This window comes from Danio aesculapii, chromosome 1, assembly GCF_903798145.1.
Source record: "Danio aesculapii chromosome 1, fDanAes4.1, whole genome shotgun sequence".
Lineage (NCBI taxonomy): Eukaryota > Metazoa > Chordata > Actinopteri > Cypriniformes > Danionidae > Danio > Danio aesculapii.
In genome coordinates, this window is record NC_079435.1 from 52917033 (window position 1) to 52943007 (window position 25975).

General features: G+C 41.7%; 1 protein-coding gene across 1 annotated transcript in view; it reads right to left on the minus strand.

Annotated features, from left to right (window-relative positions):
• The window catches only part of cacna1hb (calcium channel, voltage-dependent, T type, alpha 1H subunit b), a 204060-nt gene that overhangs the window by 86165 nt on the left and 91920 nt on the right, over positions 1 to 25975 (minus strand). The window contains exons 4-5 of the mRNA XM_056453793.1: positions 25610 to 25707; positions 18773 to 18932 (exon numbers count right to left, since the gene is read on the minus strand). Coding sequence (XP_056309768.1) covers positions 18773 to 18932; positions 25610 to 25707 — 258 coding nt within the window. The remainder of the gene's footprint in view (positions 1 to 18772; positions 18933 to 25609; positions 25708 to 25975) is intronic.

A 25975-nucleotide genomic window follows, 5' to 3' on the forward strand; every position in this document is an offset into this window, starting at 1 on the left:
CAGGGCATCTTTAGAAATTGAAAGATAATACATTTAAATTCATGCGAAATATTGGAAAATAAAATGAAAAATTACAATAGCAAAAGTTTTTACATATTTTGTTTCTCTTGAATTTTCCCTAACATATAAATTTGGGTGTAGTAATTTTGTTAGATAAGCTCCAGATTTGGCTTAAGTACTGACTAATCTAATGTATATTCACAAATATAATATTGTAGAGCATCCTATAGAAAATACTCATTTAAATTAGAGATTTGTAAAGGGTGTCATATGCTGAGTACTGTGTGTGTGTGTGTGTGTGTGTGCGTGCGTGCGTGCGTGCGTGCGTGCGTGTATATATATATATATATATATATATATAGACTGAATAGAATCAACTGATAGCAACAGATACTAAACAAAAATGTCTATAACTGTGAAGATTTTAACATTACTTTTTTCAAAACTGGGGGCAACCATGAATAGTAGAGCGTGCCTTCTGTTCATGCAAATATTAAAATCTAATCACAACTATGGCTAATTACCTAGTTTGTAAGCTTGCTTTTATTTGGGAATTTATTCTATTTATTTTTACATTAAGAAGATTCAGATTAAGAAGGTTTTAAATGCGATTTTTTACACAAAACAAAAACCCTAAATTAGTTACAAACCCATACTTGGGTCTTGATTTCCATATTTTACTCCAAAACAACCCAGCATTTTTTTACAATGTATAAAAAAAGTATTTATTAGTAATGTATGTTAACTGCTCAAAGAAAATATGTTACACTCTCAGAAATAAAGGTATGAAAGCTGTCACTGGGGTGATACCTGGGGCACATTTGTATTTAAAGAGTTCATATTGGTATCCCAAAAGTGTATATTAGTTCCTAAAAAATTCAAGAAGTATGTATTTGTACTTTTTAGGTACTAATATGTACCCCTGAGGTATAATCATAAGGACCCTTTAGTTACAAACACCCCTTGTGTTTTTGAGAGTGTACTAATATGGTACACTTTAGAGAAGAGATGCCCAAACTAGGACCCATGGGCCAAAGTTGGCCCATGCTAACCTTTGATTTGGCCCACCATCCCATTTGACAAAAGAGGGAGAATGGGCCATTATCTCTGACAGATTGTCATTTCGAAATTTAAAGTAACATTTTGTTTGTTTGTTTTGTAATTTGATTTGTTTTGTAAATGAATCTGATTTTCTAAAATGTAAATACTGTCACTCGATGGACAGAAGGCAATGCACAAGACATCAGTGAGCAAATCAAGGCAAAGGTAGGTGCAGCTTGGTGTTTTCAGCATTGAACTCCATTGTGTTAATAATGGGGTTGTTTATGTTTTTTTACTGTATAAGTTCATTATATTTTTGTAAAATGTACTGCATTAGTTAAGGCGGCGCAGTGGCGATGGGTAGCAATGTCGCCTCACAACAGAAGGTTGCTGGTTTGCGCCTCAGCTGGGTCAGTTGGCATTTCTGTGTGGAGTTTGCATGTTCTCTCCATGTTTGCGTGGGGTTCCTCTGGGTGCTCCGGTTTCCCCCACAGTCCAAACACATGCCGTATAGGTGAATTGGGTTAACTACATTGTCCGTAGTGTATGCGTGTGAATGGGAGTGTATGGGTGTTTCCCAGTGATGGTTGCGACTGGAAGGCATTTGCTGTGTATAACATATGCTGGATAAGTTGGCGGTTCATTCTGCCGTGGCGAACCTAGATTAATAAAGAGGCTAAGCCGAAAAGAAAATGAATGAATGAATACTGCATTAGTTAATATAGTTTAAAGCAATATTTTAGCAATAAATTAGGAAATGACTCATGAAAACTATAATGTAATGCAGTATTTTTTGACCCGCTATTCTGTCGATTTGTCCTACTTTGTCAGATTGTCCTACCTCCCATTCAAAAAGTAGGTAGCACATTTTGATGGCGCAATATGATACCCTTCAGATTTTGCACCCAGTGTAAATTTTAATGTGGAGTAGTGTGATATGAAGCTGCAATATCGCCCTAACCTACCTAATCCCTAACTTCAACCTCAGAACCATTCAAATACAATATTGGTATCACAATCTGATGGGTAGGATAAAATGTCAAGACACCATCATAAAAAAGTTTGGTTTTTGGCACATCAAAAGAAAAAGTTTGGGCACCCCTGCTTTAGAGGCACACATTCTGTGCATTTTATTGTAAGAAGAACCAAGTCATACTTTATGTAAGATAAACTATGTGTTAAGTTTAATTCTTGGTGATGACAATCGTAAATGTGCATGCTGCACATAGAAAGGAAGTAGGACTTTTATGTTATAAAAAAAAGGTAACTTCCGGTGTGAGCGGGAGTTGTGGGCTGTTTCACAATTCCAAGAACGCAGAAGAGACCGGTCTTGCCAGGTGTCCTTGAAAAAACGAACTCGGGAGACCGCGAGAACAGGAACGCGTCCTGTGAGAAATGAGATGCTGTATTCTTCCTGATGGTCACGTGACCTTCACACGTTTTTTAATGGGAAATTATTTAAACATTACAGCATTCATACATGATTTATTGTCCTCTTTTCAAAATATATACTACGGATAAAAACATTATAAATATACGTTGCACAATATAAATAAAACAGATTTTAATACGAATTTCAGCAAACAAACACCCTTAATGTGTTTATTCCTTTATTAAGATATCCATGGTAATGTTTACTTTTACCGTTTTTAATGTTTACTTTTACCGTAATAAGTGATGTCTCTGAACTTTAATAATAAGTGAAGTTTCACAAACTAATTTCGAGAGGAGAACGTGATATGATTGACTGCAGCTGGCCACCCATCTACTGTACATTCATTAGTTAGCCAATCAGATTAATCTCAACTCACTACAAGTAGCCTAGCTAGAACTACTCTCTTCGTTTTCTGAAGAAACCCCCCATCCACCCCTTCTTCTCCTTTACCACGGGGAGCTCTAGAGAACCACCTGATCTCGTACTCCCCTCACATGCTCTTTGGACCAGGCGGGAGCCCTGGGCTCAACTATCTCCAAGCTCAGGGTTCTCTCCCGGGACAGCATGCCAAACCTGCTAACAGTTGTCAAACAATATCTAAGTGTGAACTCTTGAAATCTAAATAATTAGCGCTTCCCACCTCCAGTCGCAATGACTTCTGGGACTTCTAGAGGGAGTTAGGTGCTCAAGTGTGCATCGGTGCGTCCTCGATAACAAGAACACATCCGGGAAGTTTCACGCGACCTCCGTTCTCGGTTCTTGAGTATTGGAACTCAACTTTGGCAGCTGATGATGACCTTGCACGAGAACACGAGGACGCAAGACCGCTGAAAAACGCATATTGAGAAACAGCCGTTGTTTTGTTGGTGAACAGCCATGGTGGTCATGCAATAAAGGAGATGAGTTCAGAACTGTAGTTTTTATTTAGTAACACTATGCTCTAACTTAAATTTAAACGGCAATAACAAATAGTTAGTAATAAACATATTGCCTATTTTAAAATTGTGATTGAGCCTTTGGCCATAAAAAGTCATTATTTTCACATAATCATCTGGATTAAAATTCACATTCATTTAGTACAGACAGATTTCAATTATTTATTAATGTATTATTTATTTACATTTTTATTAACTAAAGTTCTTCCAGCATTCACTGTCTCATACAAAATTTAGTTTGACCTCTTGAGGTTGGCATCAAATATTTTGTTGCTTTATTTATTTATCCGATCATTTTTAATTTATTCAATTGCTTAATTTTTTACACAGCCGAGCCTTAGACAGACCGTGTATTGATATGAAGCCTATATGTTTTAGGGAATATTGAACTTTTGCATTGTTTTATGAATGCAGGATGTTGATTTACTTGATTAAAAAGCACTGCACTGTATTAGTATTTAGATTTAGTTTTCACATAATATATTGGCACAGAAATGCACTCATATCAAATCCATTCTAAATACAAATAGCCAATTATATAATACAAATAGCCAATATTTCTTATTTTCAGACCCCTACTGCATTAACCCTAACCCTACACAATGTGCAGCAATTATTAACCACTTTACTGTATATAAACATCATTCTTTACATTTGTACAGAAGCATCCCTCAGCTTTCACCTCAAAGCTACATAATAATGTGTGATAGTGTGGCGTATTTTGTTCTCTGAGCAGTTACAAAGTGTTTGAGCCAAGTGAGCTTCTGCTTTAATCAGTCTCGCATCCTGCTTATTAAACTGAGATCACCAGATGAGCTTAAAGCTGAGCTACTGGGTAATCACTTCATCTGCAAACATGTTTATAATAGGTTGAAGAAAATGCCCTGAGAATTGGCCCGTGCGCTACTTATCTAAAACTTATTTTTTGGTTATACTTGCAAACATGTGGATGCTACAATACTTTTTAAAAATAATACCTAGACTCTTTTTTTATACGGATGCCCCAAACTATAAACAGAATGCTAAATTACCTGACATTTATTATACTGTAAGCAAAGTAAGTGCTTTAAAGTTTAGGGTTTAACTTTTGCTGTATAAAGACGCTATGTTCTGTGTTTAAAATGAACTAGCAACATGATATTGAGTTTATTAACAGCTTTAAATAAATAAAACACTAATTAAATACCCAACACTTTACTCCTCTTAACACTTAATATCCATCACTTTTCAGCATAATGGCTCCAACTGTCACAATTAGCAACTGAAATCACCTGAATTTCTGTTGCTAACATAATGGATGTAAAAATTAAAGTGCCCCTATCTTTTTCAGATATTACCCTAATTTTATTGTGTAATGTAGCTGTTTCAAAGAGTACTATACGTGCATGGAACGTCTGTCTCCCAAAAGAAGGAACTGGTTCTGAACTGCCAGATACGAGCTGTCAGGAATTACAATTTTGTTCAAACCATTGGAGATATGTAACAAATTATAATAATAATGATAGCCTTTAACATTGCAGTTCTAGTTGAGACAGAGCTTGTAAAAAGGGCGCTGTTTTCTGTGTTACAAAAGAGAATGTACATTCTAGAACTCAAGCTTGAGTTGATATGAAGAGTTCAAATGCAAAAACCTCTAAGTGTCATCTGGATTTTTTCGTCTACAATGAGCATTTTTCTCAGCCTCTTATCTTTGTATTCAGTTCATTCATTCATTCATTTACTTTTTGGCTTAGTCCTTTTATTAATCTGGGGTCTCACAGCGGAATGAACCTTATACAGCATATATTTTACGCAGCAACCCTTCCAGCTGCAACCCATCACTGGGAAACATCCAAACACACTCATTCACACACATACACTACTGACAATTTATCTTACCCAATTCACCTATAGCACATGTCTTTGGACTTGTGGAGGAAAACAAAGCACCTGGAGGAAACCTACACACACACGAGGAGAACATGCAACACAGAAATGCCAATGCCAGAAATGCCAGAAATGCCAACTGACCCAGCCGGGGCTCGAACCAGCGACCTTCTTGATGTGAGGCGATTGTGCTACATACTTTTTGCCGGCGAGGCAGTGGCGCAGTGGGTTGTGCTGTCGCCTCACAGCAAGAAGGTAGCTGGTTCGAGCCTTGGCCGGGTCAGTTGGCATTTCTGTGTGGAGTTTGCATGTTCTCCCTGCGTTCGTGTGGGTTCCGGGTGCTCCTGTTAACCCCACAGTCCAAAGACATGTGGTATAGGTGAATTGGGAAGGCTAAATTGCCCGAGGTGTATGAGTGTGAGGGAGTGTGTATGGATGTTTCCCAGAGATGGGTTGCGGCTGGAAGGGCATCCGCTGTGTAAAAACGTTGGCTGGTTCATTCCGCTGTGGTGACCCCGGATTAATAAAGGGACTAAGCGGAAAAAAAATGAATGAATGAATATTTTTTGCTATAAAAGTCAAATTACTTACACATAAGTGCTTGAAAAAAACATTTCAGACGTACTAAGAGGTTTTTGCATCTGAACTCTTCATATGGTAATTGGATATAGGTAATTGGATATTGGTAAATCAATGGCATCTTTAATGGTGGTTTTACTATGTTTACAAAGGCTAGGATGTATGTATGTGTGTATATATATATATATAAAGAACTGAGCTGAAGTACTCTAAGTGGTTCTACCAATCACAACAGACTGGGCCCATCTGACCAATCAGTGCAGAGTAAGCTCTTCAAAGGGCATATAGTTTATAGTCTGTGGGAAATCAAAATGTACTATGTTTGTTTTGCTAGCGCATTGTTCTTTAGGTGTACAATTAATCAATGCAAACTGAATTTTTTTTTAGTTTTGGTTATTTTCAATCAAAGTCCGACCATTTGCATCATGTTTGGAGTGGCAGTTCTTCACTGTTGGCGTCTGTTTGATAAATAAAATGTTATTTTTGTCAAAAATATTCTTAACCACGCCACTCTTACAATTAGTTTTCTATAAGAGAGTAATGCGCAAAAATAAATGCCATGCGTCCTCCTTAATAGTCCATTTGAGTTGGAAGTACATTAACATATTGAAATAAAAGTCTCAGCAACTTCCGGTGCACATGTCTTTAAAGAAACAAAATCTTTTCAGACACGGCGAGAAAACAGCAGATGCTGGAGGGTATATTATTAGAATATTAAAACTTCTTATTTTTATTATCTTCAATGGAGACCTAACCCAAACACAATTAGGCCCTTTGAAGTACAAATTAAATCATAACTAACCATATGATTTATTTGCTCACATATAATTTCATTTGCTTTTATGGTGAACAGTTCATTGGTGCATGTCATTAAAAAAAACAGTTTGCACTTGTAATCTAAAATTGAAATCTGAAAATGCATGTCCTGTTTGTTGTCTGTTAAATTCTCAGATTACGTCTGTCTGAGGTATTAGGCATGGCTAATATACTTAACCGCGCCCCTCCAACTGTAAGTTTTGACAGCAAACAGAAATGGTGAGGAAGAGGTGTTAGGTTGTAATAACTCTGCCCAAACCCTTTTAAGGATCTTTCTGAATGAAATGCCAACTTTACTACATCCAATCAGCTTGCAGTAGAACAAACAAGCCACACCCACTGTTTTCTCATGTAATATTTCTCTAGGAACTAGAAAAAAATCAAAACAAAAAACAAAAAAAAACTGTTGCAGTTTCCGGTTCATGCGGACTTTAATATTTGAAACCATGCAATATGAACTGCAAATCCAATAGATTTTATACAGCCAGTATTTTTACGAGTCTGTGCTACAACTGCTAATACTTTAGACATTGATTCAGCAACAAATTCCAAGCTGATACATTCAGAGCGTGTGGATGCAACCCATAAAATATGTCTGCTCCTAGTGTTGTGCTTTTGAGATAAAACAATTCCCTCTATGTCACAAAAAAGCATGGTTCAGAGGTTGTCTGCTTCACGAGCTCATGCGCTGAATTTATTACACAGATATTCTGTAGTTTAGTTAACAGCTGAAAGAATTCACGCTCTTGTTCAGTATTCAGTTGCATCAGGACTCACACACTGATGTATTCTGGAAGATTGTAGGAAAGATGAGGGGGTGGAAGACACTATTATGACAGCTTTTTTCAGTTTAACTGGGTTAGTAAAACTCCTGAGGTAGAAAGAAAGAAAGAAAGAAAGAAAGAAAGAAAAAAAGAAAGAAAGAAAGAAAGAAAGAAAGAAAGAAAGAAAAAAAGAAAGAAAGAAAGAAAGAAAGAAAGAAAGAAAGAAAGAAAAAAAGAAAGAAAGAAAGAAAGCTGCACACTTAAAGAAAACTGAGCCAAACTTGATTCTTCTTGAATTGGTAATTAATGAGGATCGTCGTTTTTCTTCATTAAAAATTAATTAAAATGAATATACAAAGGAGTGGACTCCCTTATTAGAGTGCCAAATCAGGTGGGCAACAAAACCGGCTTCTGGCTCCAAAAATAATGAGTAGATGTGCAAACAGACAAATTTGCACATCCCATCGGACTCACTGAGACAGAAATCCATTTTCACACCTGAGATAGGTGTAATGTGACTGGCAATTTCTGGATTTGTGCTGCAAGTCACGGTAAACATTTATTAACTGGGTCACTCTGTAAACGGGGGCCTTTTCCAGTTTTATAAGGTGATGCTGAAGCAAATATTTACAGTATTTTAAACATTCTGTTAAACAATGTGTCAATAGAAATGCCAAGGTTGTGGCGTTTAAGGCAGAATCAATACATTTCAATATTTACTTTATGCCTATAATGATTTTAATTGAATCTGACATTATGTGTCTTGTGTGTAGAATCATTAAACATAAATATTACATTAATTTTAAATAAATAAAGAGAATAAAACTAAACAAGATAAGTAGTTTTAAACTATAAAAGAATAATAAAAAAGTGAATCCACTTTTTAATTTTTGGTAGCCTGTTTAAAATAATGATGACAGTTTTTCTCTCCTGAAAAAAATGTATAAAATGGATAACGTATAAATGTATAAAATAATCTTATAGATAAAATGTGCATTTTTTAAATTAGAAGTTTGACAAAATTTCAACTGGAACAAGAAGACCGGTAGCAATTGCACTCACCGGCCACTTTATTAAGTACACCTGTCCAACTGCTCGTTAATGCAAATCTAATCAGCCAATCACTTGGCAGCAAGTCAGTGCATTTAGGCATGTAGACATGGTCAAGACGATCTGCTGCAGTAACTCAAGTAATCACTCGTTACAACTGAAGTATGCAGAAGAGCATCTCCGAACGCACGGCACGTCCAACTTTGAGGCGGATGGTCTACAGCAGCAGAAAACCACACCCGGTGCCACTCCTGTCAGCTAAGAACAGGAAATTGAGGCTACAATTCGCACACGCTCACCAAAATTGGACAATAGAAGATTGGAAAAATGTTGCCTGGTCTGATAATCGCAATTTCTGCTGCAACATTCAAATGGTAGGATCAGAATTTGGCATCACCAACATGAAAACATGGATCTATGCTGCCTTCCTGCCTCGTATTAATGGTTCAGGCTAGTGGTGGTGGTGTAGTAATGGTGTGGGGGATATTTTCTTGGCACACTTTGGGGCCATTAATACCAATTGAGCATCATGTCAACACTGCAGCCTACCTGAGCATTGTTGCTAACCATGTCCATCCCTTTATGACCACAGTGTACCCGTCTTCTGATGGCTACTTCCAGCAGCATAACGGGCCATGTCTTAAAGCATGAATCATCTCAGACTGGTTTCTTGAACAAGACAATGAGTTCACTGTACTCAAATGGCCTCCACAGTCACCAGAGCTCAATCCAATAGACATGGATCATGGATGTGCAGCCAACAAATCTGCAGCAACTGCGTGACGCTATCATGTCAATGTGGACCAAAAATCTCTAAGGAATATTTCCAGTACCTTGTAGAATCTACACGATGAAAGATTAAGGCAGTTCTTAAAGCAAAAAGGGGTCCAACCAGGTACTAGTAAGGTGTACCTAATAAAGTGGCCGGTGAGTGCGCGTATATATATATATATATATATATATATATATATATATATATATATATATATATATATATATATATAGCTATAAAGCTTTATTTTAATTTCATGGGACTTTTAAATTAATAGCAACAATAATAATTCCTTTTTAATTGTCATTTGTTGAATAAAAACAGTTCCCCTTCATATGGGAACTTCAACGTGTGTCTGTTATTAAACAGACTTTTGGGAGTGCTTTAGACGACCAATCACATCTGAAGATAAGAAAACGGGCCAATGAAATGCCAATTGAATTGGCGGAGCTTAGCTCCACAGCTGAAACTGATGAGCCAATTAGGGCTATATCAGTCGGCTGCTGGAGCCAGCTCATCAGAATTGTTGCTTCAGACCCGATCTGAGACTGAAGAACCCTTCTGCTGAGCTGACTTCCAACATTGAAGAAAGCATTATTCTCACCAGTGCGAGGGAAGACGTTCTAGCGGCGGTCGAGCTGGGTTTCCCGTCCCCTTGGCGTTTCGCTGGTGACCTGAAAGAGCAGTTTGTTAAAAGAGCAGAATTCCCTAAGAGAGCACACGGTCGTGCAGCGCGTCTTTTTAAAGATGTCGTTTCGACCGTGCATTTCTGGATGCGGTGGTTTCCTCTCCCCGGATGACAGGCACGAGTACTGCGTCACATGCTTGGGGGTCCAACATGTTGATGCGGTGCTCGCGGACAGTTCTTGCCCGCATTGCGATGGCTTGACTGTTGCGCAACTGAGGTCGCGGCGAGCTCTTTTATTAGGGCAAGTCACCCCTGCTGCTCCCCGCCAAGCGGTTAGCACTCGGGCAGGCCTGAGGGTTACAGTGGGGGCTAATCCGTCGCCTTCGGGCCCGCGGACCCCTCGCTCCTCGTCAGTGCGCTCTGTTTCTGCTTCGAGTGTTAGCGCTGGTCCATCCTCTGGGTTGGCCGCGCTCTCATTAGATGACACCGGGGACGTGATGTCCATCGCTGCATCGGAGGGCGGGCTGACATGCTCTGATGAAGATCCGGACCCCCTGCCACCCTCCGGGGTTATCAGTGAGGTTTCGGATCTAGAGTCGGACATGTTAGCCGTGTTATTCCGGGCTGCTTCGGCCGTGGGACTGGAGATGGCTTGTCCCCCAGAACCGGGGCCGGACCGCTTAGATGGGTGTTACGTGGGGGTGAAGAAGGCGAAGCCTTTTAGACCCCCCGTCCCCTTCTTCCCGGAGGTACACAGAGAGCTCACGCAGGCATGGAGGGCACATTTTTCTGCCCGGTCCTCGTGCGCTCCCGCTCTCACCTCCCTCGATGACGGAGCGGCCAGGGGTTATGAGGCGATTTCCCCAGGCGGAGCGTGCTCTGTCCGCAGAGCTGCTCCACTCGGAGAGGTCCGCCCTCACTCCCTTCCAAAGCGTGCAGGTTATCTGAGTCTCTCACGGCCAGAGCCTGCACTGCTGCGGGCCAGGCCACCTCCGCTCTGCACGCTATGGCCACCTATCAACGCTACCAAGCCGAGAAGCTGGCCAAGATGCAGGAGGGCGGTTCTCCCCCAGGCTTGCTGCATGAGCTCCGCACGGCAACCGATTATGCTCTCATGACTATTAAATCGGCTGCTCGTGCCCTGGGGAAGACGATGGCCACATTAGTGGTCCAGGAATGCCACCCCTGGCTGAGCTTGGCTATATGAGAGACGTTGACAAAGCTTGCTTTCTTAACGCTCCCGTATCCCAGGCCGGCCTTTTCGGCGACACCGTCGGGGAGTTCACCCAGGAATTCTCCGCGGTGAAAAGCAGTCCAAGGCGAGGGGTGAGGTCATCTATCAGCGGGCTCGAAAAACTGCTCCTCCCGCTGCCCCTTCCGCTGCGGTTGCTCTTCGCCGAGGGCGTCCACCCGCGGCTTCATCTGCTCCGCTTTCGCTGCCCGCTCCGGCCAGGCGGCAATGCCGAGCCTCCCGCGGGACTGCAACGCCCCCGCCCCAGGGCGCCGCTAAGTCCAGTAAACGGACCGCGAAGCGTTCCTGGGACGGGCCATTCGGAAAAGAGGGGACCTGCTCTTTCCTCGGTGGGGGGCCGAGGATTATTAAATCAGTCCACAACGACTTTAAACTCCTCGCTGCCGGCCCCTGGGCTGGCGGCAACCAAATTTCCAAAAGAGCAGTTTCCTCTCTCTCCGGATGCGCGAGCCCGAGTACTGCCAGTCTGGGACGCTCCGCCTTTCAGCTCGCAGCACCGGGACCCTTCGCCTCAGGCCCTCAGAGTGCAGCAGGACGGACTCCTTTCTCTCACTCTGGCCTCACCGCGGGATCCAGGGAGGAAGGTAAGAGAAATTCTCTTATTTTCAGCTCTTCCCCGGGACGCACCGCTTCCCGGGATGAGCACTCCCATCCCGAGCTGCCCCTCCGCTGGCACGTCAGTGATCGCTCCGATGGTGCCATTAGCGCGCGCTCTGCCAGCCTGGTTAGCGCTGCCCAGCGCATCGCGGTGGCTCATACGGACGGTCAGACTCGGCTATGCGATTCAGTTCGCTATTCGCCCTCCCAAGTTCACGGGTGTCCTTTTCACGAGGGTGATCCCCGTGAGCGCCCCTGTCTTGCGAGAGGAGATTGCGGTCCTCCTGGCGAAGGACGCAATCGAGCAGGTCCCTCCAGCCGAGATGGAGTCCGGGTTCTACAGCCCGTATTTCATCGTGCCAAAAAAGAGCGGGGGGTTAAGACCAATCCTAGATCTGCGCAGACTGAACTGTCATTTATACTAAATGCTTTCAGAATGCTTACGCAGAAACGCTTGCTTCAGAGCGTCCGTCCACAAGATTGGTCTGCAGCCATAGACCTGAAGGACGCGTATTTTCATGTCTCTATTCTTCCACGCCACCGCCCTTTTCTCCGGTTTGCGTTCGAAGGACGAGCGTGGCAGTACAAAGTCCTCCCCTTCGGGCTCTCTCTGTCTCCGCGGGTTTTCACCAAGCTCGCGGAGGGTGCTCTGCGCCACTGCGGCTTGCGGGCATCCGCACACTCAACTATCTCGATGACTGGCTCATTCTAGCCTCTTCTCGCGATCAGTTGATTATGCACAGAGTCAAAGTGCTTCGGCACCTCGACCAGTTGGGGTTTCAGGTCAACCGAGAGAAGAGCAAACTTTGCTCTGTGCAGAGGATCTCTTACCTCGGGCTGGAGCTGGATTCGGTTGCTATGGTTGCGCGCCTCTCCGAGGAGCGCGCCAGGCTAATGCTTTCCTGTGTAACGAGCTCCACAGGAAAATAGTGGTCCCACTGAAATGTTTTCAGAGGCTCCTGGGGCATATGGCATCCGCAGCCGCGGTCTCGCCGCTCGGTTTGCTTCATATGAGACCACTTCAGCGTTGGCTTCGCGATCGAGTCCCCAGACGGGCATGGCGCGCGGGTACGCACCGGGTGAACATCACTCTGCTGTGTCTCCGCACCCTCAGCCCCTGGACGGATCTGGCTTTTCTACGGGCCGGAGTGCCCCTAGGGCTAGTATCCAGGCATTTTGTCGTAATGACACATGCCTCCAGCACGGGCTGGGGGGCCGTGTGCAACGAGCATGCAGCCGCGGGTTCGTGGTCCGGACCCCGCCTGCATTGGCATATCAACTGCCTGGAGCTGTTGGCAGTGTATCTGGCTCTCCGCCGCTTTTTTCCGGTGTTGGAGCAGAAACACATGCTGGTCAGGACGGACAGCATGGCGGCGGTGGCTTATATCAACCATATGGAGGGTATGCGCTCTCGCCGCATGCCTCAGCTCGCTCGCCGTCTGCTCCTTTGGAGTCACACGCGGCTGAAATCACTGTGTGCCATTCACATCCCGGGCGAGCTCAACCGTGCAGCCGATGCGCTCTCACGGCAGCTAGTGTCCCGAGGAGAATGGAGACTCCACCCCGATTCGGTCCAGCTGATATGGGCGCGCTTTGGGGAAGCCCAGATCGATCTGTTGCTTCCACCGAGAACGCACATTGCCAGCTGTTTTATTCCCTGACCGAGGCACCCCTCGGCACGGATGCACTGGCTCACAGCTGGCCATCGGGCACGCGCAAATATGCGTTTCCCCCAGTGAGCCTAAACGCACAAACTTTGTGCAAAGTCAGGGAGGACGAGGAGCAGGTCTTGTTTGTTGCGCCCCTCTGGCCCAACCGGACCTGGGTTTCGGAGCTCACACTCCTCGCGGCGGCCCCTCCTTGGCGCATTCCCCTAAGGGAGGACCTCCTCTCTCAGGGACGGGGCACCATCTGGCACCCACGCCCAGATCTCTGGAACCTCCACGTGTGGTCCATAGACGGAGCGCGGAGGACTTTGGTGACTTACCGCCCGCGGTACTTAACACCATCACTCAGGCTAGAGCACCCTCTACGAGGCATGCCTACGCCCTGAAGTGGAGTCTATTCTCTGAGTGGTGCGCTTCTCCCCGAGAAGACCCCCGAACTTGCCAGATTAGCATTGTGTTATCCTTCCTTCAGGATAAGCTGGAGCGTAGGCTGTCACCCTCCACACTGAAGGTTTACGTGGCGGCATCTCCGCTCATCATGACGCGGTGGATGGCAACACGCTCGGGAAGCATGATCTAATCATCCGATTCCTCAGAGGCGCGCGGCGATTAAATCCATCCCGCCCCCCTCTCATGCCCTCTTGGATCTCTCTTTAGTCCTGGTGGCTGCAGAGAGATCTGTTTTAGCCACTCGATTCTGTATTCTGTCATTATGACAGCTCTGCTGATCGCATTGGCGCCATTCAAGAGAGTTGGGGATCTGGAGGCATTTTCGGTCAGCGAATCGTGCCTTGAATTCGGGCCGGGTTACTCTCACGTTGTCCTGAGACCCCGACCTGGCTATGTGCCCAAGGTTCCTACCACCCCATTTATAGATCAGGTGGTGAACCTGCAAGCGCTGCCTGCGGAGGAGGCAGGCTCAGCCCACTCACTGCTTTGTCCCGTTCGCGCTTTGCGCCTTTACGTGGAACGAACGCAAAATGTAAGATCATGTGAACAGCTCTTTATCTGTTATGGTGGCCGGCAGAAGGGAAGTGCCGAGTCAAAACAGAGGTTGGCCCACTGGTTAGTTGATGCCATCGCCCTCGCTTATCAATGCCAGGGCGAGCCGCGCCCTCCTAACGTGAGAGCGCACTCCACTAGAGGTGTCGCTTCCTCATTGGCGTTAGCACGCGGCGCCTCTCTCACAGATATCTGCAGAGCTGCGGGTTGGGCGACACCTAACACATTTGCGAGGTTTTATAACCTCCGAGTGGAGCCGTTTTTTCCCGGTTATTGGGGAATCCCAATCAATCGGGGGAGAATTAAGCTCGGTGTCACAAACGCTTGCTGCGCCAGGCTCCCTAAACCGGAGATGCGTGCGCTTTTTCCTATTCTACTAGTAAGTTTCCCTTCTCAGGCGAACCCTAGAGAATTCCTCCGAGGCCCCCAGCATCGACTCAGCGGAGGAGTCGAGTGCATGGCTCAGTGTGCGGTTGGTATGCCCATTAGGTCTACACGCATATTGAGGATCGGTGCCAGCTATGTGCATCCCCATTTGGTGATGTCATATGCATTATTACCACGGTGTGTTCTCCCTTATTAGGCGGTCCCGTGTCTTCCCTAAACCGCTAACCAGCTTATCATATGTAGCACTCCCCCTCATTAGGGCTAGTCCATATGTCTCCTTACCATCAGGTCTCCCCTTTTAGGGTAGCAGGTGGTCTCCGCTGCGTCCTCCCCCTTCGGGGACTGGCACGCTTTCCCAACGACTGTCGTATTTCCAAAATCCCTAGTCTATATTAGCTAGGTAAAAGCACACTTACGACCCCCGATTTAAAACTTTTATTCCCATGTAATGGTAATATGTTGGGCCTAGGGGACGTTGGAAGGTTGCGCTCTTGGTGATGTCAGTGCGCTCACGCTTTGGCTTGGCAAACTACACATCAGGGACGCGACAGGCTTAGCTGCTGTGGCGCTTTCCATACAGTCTCCCAAAAGTCTGTTTAATAACAGACACACGTTGAAGTTCCCATATGAAGGGGAACGTCCTGGTTACGTACGTAACCCACGTTCCCCGAATAGGGAACGGAGACGTGTGTCTCCACTGCCACAGCACCTGAGTCTCCAGCTGGGAGCTGAGCGATCGGCTCTTCAGCAGGCAAATTCTGATGAGCTGGCTCCAGCAGCCGACTGATATAGCCCTAATTGGCTCATCAGTTTCAGCTGTGGAGCTAAGCTCCGCCAATTCAATTGGCATTTCATTGGCCCGTTTTCTTATCTTCAGATGTGATTGGTCGTCTAAAGCACTCCCAAAAGTCTGTTTAATAACAGACACACGTCTCCGTTCCCTATTCGGGGAACGTGGGTTACGTACGTAACCAGGACGTTTTCAATGTTTAATGTTGTTTATTAAACCTACTCTACAACCATAAAATGCAATAATGGCACCCACCTTGTAAAAAAAGCAAAAAGTTTCAGTGAAAACGAGACATTTTTGCTCAGTGGTGTTCTACTATTATAGTTTGGCATGCAGATAGCAGCAGACGCACATGGACTGAAGTGGATATTGTAAGTGGTTTTTGACAGACAATGCAATAAATGTTGTATGCACAGGAGAGCTGTATTTTTTAAAGGGCAGCATAATTTGAGTGAGGAAAGCATTATTGTAGCAGACGTTGCTTGGATGGTTTTTGGGCTTCGGGGAGGAAACTGGAGAGCAGCAGTGATGCACCTGAGTGGGTCAAGACTGCAGTACATCAAGGTGGACAACTGTCCAAAGTGATTCACCACCGCAAACTGCTTTTCTGGACACTCATTATTTAGCGGTGATCAGTGAAGCTCTTTTGGCATTTATAATGTGAGAATTAATGTCTCGTGTCAGCATACACAAAACAATATAATGCAACATTTATGCTTGGGCTTACTGACCCTTTTATATAGCCCCTTTATATACACCCTTTATATAGAACCAAAATTAGCCAAAAGAAAAGTCAGTAGCATAAAAAAAAACATTTAACCCTTGTGTGCTGTTGGGGACAGTGGCGGTTCTAGTTGGCACTCTGGGCCCGACATCCCCCTTTCCCCATACCCCCCAAAAAACACATAGTGTTATGTGGTTGACTATATATATATATATATATATATATATATATATATATATATATATATATATATATATATATATATATATATATATATATATATATATCTTAAATATATACATTTAAAATAATTATTATAAATAAATTTAAATATATATTTTTATTTTCAATAAATATAACAATTTGTTTTGTTTATTATTATTATTTGTTTGTTTATTATTATTATTATAACTATTATTCTAAAAAATAACATAAATCAATCCTAAAATGTAACTAAAAAACAATGTTAAGACAACTGGAGTAATATTCTGACTTTTGCATTAATATTAATTATGACAGTTCAATAGAATACAAAAAATATATGTTTTATAGAATTATCTATTGTCTTAGACCCGACTCATGGCCGAGAATTAATATTATGATGTCTTAGTTACCTCCCTGACTCATTATTCCTCCTTTCTGCTTCATAGCCATGCTTAGTCAAAGTATCATCATATTATATAAACTTTAGCTTTGTCGACTTGCATTTCGATGCATATCCGCGTGCATGTAAACAACCGGGATCAAGGAGAGGGGTCTGATCGCAGACTCGGTGCAGATGCAATCTGAGCATCCAATGCTTTTTAATGGGCTCACCTAACCCCACCCATCACAGTGATGTTACTAGCTCCATTGAGTGCATTGTGTCTGACATTACATCTATGAGTGTTGCAATCTCAGATTGCATCATAAAGGCTGCATCAAGATACTATTTTGGATCAGGAGCAGCGCGTGTAAGGAATGGCTTTCATGCGCACATGCGTCAATTTGTTTTCACCAGTGTTGTTTTGGTTGCATATAAAGAATAACAAATTTGCGTGTGCAAAAGACGGCAAATGTGAATGGCCCCTAACCTCTTTATTCTTGGATAACCACTCTATACACTTGAATAAAGTAAATCTTATCTCAAAACTTTTACTAGGGTACTTTTTTTGTCTCCCCATGCTGCCCCCAGCAAGATGCTGCCCTGGGCAATTGCCCATATTGACCATGCCTAAATCCGCCACTGGTTGGGGATATTTTAAATTCAAGAAATCAGTTATTAAAAATGACTTATTAAAACTATTATGTTAAGTAATGTGCTGAAAAAAATCTCTTTTCCATTAAACAGAAATTGGGGAAATAAATATACAGGGGGGCTAATAATTAAAGAGGGCTAATAATACTAAGACTTCATAATTTGAGACTTCAACTGTATCTTTATATATCAAATTAAACCCTTTTTTTAAATATACAAATTTTAAACATCCCCTAAAGTTAAACCGTGAAGTTTTTAAAAATTTCAATGAATTTTTTTATCCATTTACCTGATCTCAAGGGTCTGGCTGGAACACTTTTAGCTTAGCTTAGCATAGATCAAAATGTTGTCTGTTAAATCACCACACACATTACAATAGGCAATGGTGCCTTTCAGTAATATTTGCTTGTGAAACAATAACGAGAAAACAGTTTCTGTGTCTTTAAGTAGTTGGAGTGTTTGTATTTCTCGCAGGCGCCTCCCTCGCCATAGTAAGCTACCACAATATAGTGCATATGAGATAAATGACTTCAATACGTAATAACCGGTTGGGTCTATTACTGAACCGATACTGAATTGTCCGCGTCTGCATCGCGGCGCGCCAAAGAAATGATTAATTTTGACCCTTTACAAAAGAGACAATTATGATGCTACAAAAATATCCATTTCAAATGAATGCAGTACTTTTGAACATTCTATTAATGAGAAAATATCAAAAATAGCATTTTATAACTTTGAGCAGAATTATAAACTTATTAAAACACATCGAACTCCTTCAAAAAAGTAAAAAAATAAAATAAAATAAAAATTTTTAAGGGCTATATTTACTAAAAACAGTAAAAAAAAAAAGTGCTTTTGGAATGTTGACAATAGGGAAGACAATAGGGAGCTTTAGAATATTATTATTTTTTTGGAGTCAATATTGACCCAAATATGTTACAGAGATTCTTAATTGCAAAAAGATATAAAAAATCTGAATACAAATTTAATTTTGAAAGCCATCAGCACACACTTGCACTGCCGTACAGAAGCTTTTTTTTTTCTACAAACTGAGAAACAAGTCAATATAATTTATATTGGCACATTTCATCTAATAAAACAACACAAACAGGTTTCCCTGAGGAACACACACTGTGATTTCAGAGCATTTATTATTGCACTATGATTCTGGACAAACACTAGATATGCACACCTCTGCATGCACTGAAAATCTCCGTGTTTTGCACTTACATTCTGATGTTGTTGTCAAAGAAACAGCGGTTGCGGAGAAGCCCGGCCCAAAGCTGCACACCTACAATCCCGAAGATGAAGAACACAAAGAAACAAAGCAGCAAGACGTTTCCCAGCATCGGCAAAGTGTCCAACAGCAATGTCACCAGAATCCGCATACCTAAGAGACACAGATACATAATGTCACCTACAGCAACCTGATTTCACCAAGTAGGACATGTTCCTAGATTAACATCTGTGTTGACCCGGAACAGCATTCAAATCAGCCAATCAGAATTGAGACATATGTTTATTGTTTATGTTAAGGCTTACGGTTAGGTTAATGCACTTTTACATGAGTGTTATCCAACTATTATTCCCCTCTGATTTTGGGAATAATTTACAGTTATGGTTGAGTTTAGGTGTAGAGAATAGGTATGGATTACATTGTTGAGCAAAACTGATGTTCCAGGATCAACATAGATGTTATTCCATGATCGCATTGTACTTGGCAAAATCATGACGTGCATCTCACCTACATGCATTTATTTGTATAATTTGTATAATTAGCACTTCTTGTGTGTATTGCATCTTCTTGTTGAATTGTAAATTTCTCCTCAACTGTAAGACGTTTTAGTTAAAAACCTTTGCTAAATGACTATGGCTGCTTTTACACTGCAGATCATGATGGTCAATTCCGATTTTGTGATTGTATCTAACTTTTTTGACGACCCACTCACATTATCTTTAAACATGAGCTGTCTCTGATTGTCTGCATTTACACTGCACACAGCAAAGACGCAACTACCAGGAAAAAAGACTGACTGCTGATAATAATAATAAAAAAACGCTTTTTTACTCCAATTCTGTATTTAATCTGTTCGCAGGATTTAATTTTTAAAATCTTAATGCCATGTCCATGGCGTGAGTTATGCACGTGATGTATGCAACAGTTTTAGATTAGCCTTTATTGTTTACGTGGTGGATGTTGCATGGTCTCTCTCTTTCTCTCTCTCTCGTTAACATGCTTAAATACTTGAGGAACATGACAATATAAGTGTGTAACACAGCTCTAAGTGAAGTGAAATATGCAGCTAAGGCTTAAATCTGAAAGTGTACAGTTTTTAAAACTATTGATTCATCTAAAAAAACAGTCGACTAATAGTGGTTAGAATGAATCGTCTTCAAAACGAGTCTTTAGCCGTTTCGGCGTGACGTGGCTACGAAACATAAGCCCCGCCCAATTGTTGCGCGCGCAAACCCGGGAAAATTTAAACCTGCGGCCCCGCCCACTAACCCTGCAGCAAATACAAACAGATCCTGAAGTCATCATTAGTCATGAAGACGCTGTGCTTACCTGGATATTAATGGAAGTGTGAGGGAAATGGCCGATTCATTTGTTTGTTAAAGTAAGGATCAGAAAAGACTACTGATGTATGAAACTTGTAAGACGAATGGACAGACAATACACCAGGGGTGCGTGCAAAATAAGGCCAGTTTATTAGGCACAAAGGCAGCCTGCTGCAGCTGAGGAGGAGCTCTGGTGAGTGCTACAACCCCCTGTCTGGGGATGTGATCTCTGGGCAAACAGAGTACAGGTAAGCCCTGAGAACATATAACGCAAGAGGTGCCACAGCAGTGATTGCAAATAGAAATGATCTAAGTTACAGCTGAGAAGGGAGAAAAGCTCCAAAATGAAAGATAATTAATGAAATCAGACCTGGCCCACGACACATTTCATAAGTGTAAGTGAAAGGCTGTCTCCTTGTTTTCTCTAGCTTCAAGTTTTGTTACTTGTAACCGCTTGTACTGTATCAGGTTAACTCTTTATATTCTCATATCTTGTCTAATGCCACGTTGAAACGCGATGCGTGCCACTTTGTTTACTGATTTAAATGCGTTTGTGAGCTCGCGTTCCACTGCCATTTGTCATTGCTATGGCCACCGTCAGCTGTTTCTGCACATGTCCAGCGGTCAAGGTTCAGAATAGTTTAGCTTTTGCTGCTGTGTGGATTAATACTGAATGTGTATCATAGTTAAGAATGGACCAATATGCTGGTGTTTAACTACACTGCTCTTGGTGGTAAGGTGTCTGAATAACACTGTTGATTAAGTTTTACTATGAAGTGTGTTTCGGGCGTCCGCTGCGATCGGATTCTATACCAATATTGGTGAACCGGGGGCTTAACAAACCACGCTGGGCATTTTACTGTCTCGCGCTGAGCGCTGTCGACCAATTACAACAGGCTTTGTTACAACGCTGTCGACCAATTACAACAGTGTTTTTTGACCTTGCATGCAGATCAGTATGTTGTTGGAGACCCATAAAACCGAAATATGACCCCGAAATATGACCCTTTTTATTGCTCTTTAAGGATTTGGGACTCGCTGATGTCTGTTCCCAAATGAAAGCGTCAGTGTTGACGTCATTTGCTACAGTTTCTTAATGACACGTGACTCGCATTGACAGGTGAAAATCCGACCTGCTTACACTGCAAACACGAGGACACAGATCGTATTTATATTGGATAAATTTCCACATATGAACAAGGCCTGAATTTGATTTGAGTAAATCGGAATCCATGTGATTTCTTCCTGCTTACACCTATATGGGCCATATCAGATCTGTGCCACATGGGAGAAAAAAATCTGAATTGGGTCACTTAAACCATGTAGTGTAAATGCAGCCTTTATGTAATGTAAATGTAAATATATTAACATGTAATGAAGCTTCAAAGCCATCTAGGATAACTGTTCCCATTTACAGTATATAAGAGACTCTCCAGTCTCCTACAGACTGTTGCACTGCACAGATTGTGGATTGTGATTTGTGATTTCAAGTTGTACAATTTGTCAGTATTAGTTTTTAAGATAGGAGCAATATATCACAGGAGTAGCAGAGTGATATGGCTGTATATCAGCACTGCTGTGATTCATGCATAGGTAATCACGGCAGTGCTGATGTACAGTACAGCTATAGTGCAGTACTACAAGCGTGATACTGCACTTATACAAGAGTTCAATGACATAAGTGTGTAAATAAAAAATAAAAACAGTCCCTTTTGGACTGTCTCGCTCATGACAATGACGAAATGAAACAATCTGAAGTGACATTTTTAAATTAGCAACAGGTTTTGCCCAGCTGAAAATACAGTTGACTACAGAATTCAATTCAAGTTTATTTATATAGCGCTTTTCACAATGTAGATTGTGTCAAAGCAGCTTAACATAGTTCTAGTAAAGTCCAGATTTTAGAGCTGAAGTACAATTTAGTTTAGTGTGGTTTAAATTTCACTGCTGAAAGTTCAAACACTGTAGAGAAAATCCACCAAATCTGTGGCGGAAGAAAGTAGTTCCTCAATTTTCTCACACAAAACTATTTCCTATGCCTAATAGCAGAGTATCCCTAGTAGCAGAGACCATGGTCTTTCATGCGGAAAGTCACAGATTCGATCCAAACTCAGAGCGGGTTGGGTGGCAGTGTTTCCCCTACCATTATTCTAGGGGGGTGCCCGACCTCCCAACGGCTTTTCCTGCGCCCCTTAAAGTCAATTATATTTTATATATAGCACCAGATCACAACTTCTTTTAATAAACAAGCCAAAGTGATGCATATGTAAATAAATAGAGTAGTAAAGATATCACAAGTGCAAATCTCTCTCGTTGAGTGATCTGCAGTCAATAGTTGTAAACTAGCAAAATGTCTGAATGGTCTTGCATGTATTTAGGCCTTTTTACATATATAAAAGTTCTGTGTTTTGACAATATTGCAAATTCACTAAAAGCAGGCTAGAATTATAAGATTAATAAAACAAAAAATTTTAACATGAATATTTAATAATATGACTTCTTGTTATACACTCATTGCTATAAATACTAGTTTATGGGCCTATTTCCTTTTAGTAAAGTATTAGATTTATAGGTGTGCATTTTAACTTCTTATGCATCAAATGTGAACTCCAAACTTTTTCTAGATTGAGATGTTGAATTCTTCTTTCATTATTTGCAGTGTTTCCAAATTGCATTGAAATTTTTCATGACAATATTTATATCGGTGTTATATTTTTTTCTGTGGCAGTTCATTCCGCTGTGGAGACCCCTGATAAATAAGGGACTTAGCCAGAGTAAAATGAGTGGATGAATTATTTTATGTAAAGCTGCTTCTGGCCATGACAAGTTCACACCTAAAGAGATGTGTTTAAGGTATTATATGCAGCATCCTTTATTTATTCTCTTAGGTAAGGCGAGATCTTCTCTTAAGGTTCATACTTAGAGGGAAAATGTGCTCAATGCATTATAAAGCTTGAAGCAATAGAATCGGTGTTTAGTATCAGCCGATCACCATGACAAGGAATCGGTACTCGATATCGGCTGCAAAAATCCTGAACGGGGCATCACTAGCTTTGAGCCAACTTGGCTTTCAGAGCGGCAATACTCCCCCTGGCTGTGCAAGACTGATCTTGGTAAGTCAGTAAATGCACCCTTAGGAAAAAGAAGTATACTTAAGTAAAGGTAAAGCATAAAAGTGTACTTTATTTAGTAGGTATACTAATATCAATGTACTAGTAGTGTACTTGAAATTAGGGCTGCAACAACGAATCGATTAAATGGATAAAAATCGATTAATTAAAGCATTGGCAACGAATTTCATAATCGATTTGTTGTGCCGCGCGACACGAGGACGTTTGATTATTTAAAAACACTTTACTTCAGCGTGGAGCGAAGTGAACACGGTCTCTATCACGCACTGATACAGAGTTCAGAGCCTCATAGACAGGGATGAGGAGGAAGGGAGTTCAACAACAGGGTCCTACTTTTCTTCCGTTTTGAAGTGAGGACCGTGCAGTCCCTGGTGCTGATGTTTTGCCCGTTATCTAGCTTGACAAGCATGACAAGTTAGCATTAGCTCGTTTACCTTTAGAGCGGCAACTAAGAAACGTCGGAAAAGTGCTTCTTTTTTTCTTTTTTTAAACAAAATCAACTTAACCCCGCTGAGAAAGACGAGTCATATTATCACAACTATGCAGCGTTTTAACTGCCTAATGCTTAATTTAAGTTTTAGACATGTAAATACACACACAAACTAGTAAAACAGTACATTTAGAGTTTGTAAAACTCACAGGGAAGTCTAAAAATCCATTTAAATATAATTTGCCGATGTGTTTTATTCATATCAGATACACATAGTAAAAGTAACTATAAAGTTGAATCTACTCTTCTCTAAGTTCACCTGCCACTTGTATTTGGGGAGTAACTGTTGAATTTACGCGCTGAATCCTGCATGCTCTGCTTTTTATGAATGAGGCAAACGTGCGGCTACAAGTAAACATGGCGACGACCATCTCACATTATAGATCACGATCACTTACACGTTTATGTGAACTGGTAAAACTTCTGTTTGAGATTAAATCTCATTAAGATTATTTTCCTTACATAATTCACAAATCATTTTATTTGTTTTAAGCAAGCAATCACTTAATTTTAAGGTGTTTTTTTTTCAGAAAACAAGACATAATTTCTGATGCTATTTCATGTGTCAAGTATGTATCTTGATTTAAAAATATTTAGATATTTGGATTGAAAACAGGACAAAACTACTTAGTTTATTTATTTTAGTTAGTTTATTTAAAGTACTTCGTACTTTGTTTTATTATTATTATTATTATTATATTATATTAAAGGCTCAGGGAATAGCTTTTTTGAATAAACGGTTGTAAATGAATGCTTTTTTATTTATTTATTTTATCCGATTCATCGATTAATTGAAAAAGAATCCACAGATTAATCGATTATTAAAATAATCGTTAGTTGCAGCCCTACTTGAAATGTTCTTCCAGAAGAATCTTTTAAGATACACTGCAGTGACAAAAGCTGCACACTTTGTGGATAAAAAAAAATCTAAAAATAAATTATAATTTTTAGCTTGTACGGTTGTACAGTTCAAATAATTGTTCAGTTTTTTTACTGCTGTCATTAAAAGAAACAAATTAACACCATGACTTCTTGTGTCAGTGTCAGTCTGAACAGCCGCACCGCGCCACGCCGTGCCCCCAATCCCCCCTTAACTGTAAACCGAGGGGAAACACTGGGTGGTGTAGGACCAGCAGAGTTACATTGGTGCTGTGACCCGGATGGGAGTGAGGTTTAGGGGTAGAGTATAGCAGAGACCAAGCTATAGACACTAGAGGCCAAGCTCTTTAGCCTACTTGATAGAGCAACGGACTACTGTGCGAAAGGTCGCAGGTTAGATCCTAGCCTAGGGTTGGGTGGTGTAGGGTGAGCCGGGTTACACACACACAAACATAAACCTGAAGAGCTTTGGCTAACGCTCAGTAGTTTGAGAATAATCGAATTGGAAACTTAACAGCCATGGGCTCTCACTCCTCACTGAAAATCTATTACTGCATTGCTGAGCATACACTTACACACACAAACCTATTTGGTACAGTATGTGTTGACAAAAGGAGTGTGCTATAAATGGTAAGAGTCCTGCATGTCAAGTATTTACTGTCTCACCCCACATTAAACAAAACAGACACTTACTTTCACCTCTGGACTCAAAGGATGACTGTAACACACACCAGCTCCTCTCTCAAGACTAATAGTGTGTGTGTGTGTGAGTGTTTGTGTATTTTTCGTGGTATTTGTTGGACTGCGGGCACTTAGCCGTAACAATAAGCGGCTGTGACCATGTTAATACATCATGTGAGTCTCGTCTGCTCTGTGCGTGTGTGAATCTATAAATACAGCAGGCCGAGTGCAGATCATTTGCTTTAAATCAATAGCTGGGTTGTAAAATGGTGACACTGAGAGAGAAAGGAGAAGGATGGAAATAAATAGAGGGAAAACAGAACTCACTGGGAACTCTGTTGATGGCTCGTAAAGGTCTGAGAACACGGACGGTTCGGATGGCTGAGAAACTAACATTATGGCCATCTAAAGAGTACTCCAGCATCCTGAAACAGAGGGAAACATAAAGTGTCTTCAACAAATCATGATATTCAGCAAACGGGCAATGTATATAATTTATTTGAGATTTTTTCACCATCTGTATAATAAAATAAAATAAAATAAAATAAAATAAAGGCGACGCAGTGGCGAGGTAGGTAGTGCTGTCGTCTAACAGTAAGAAGGTTGGTGGTTCGAGCCTCAGCTGGGTCAGTTGGCGTTTCTGTGTGGAGTTTGCATGTTCTCCCTGCATTCGTGTGGGTTTCCTCCGGGTGC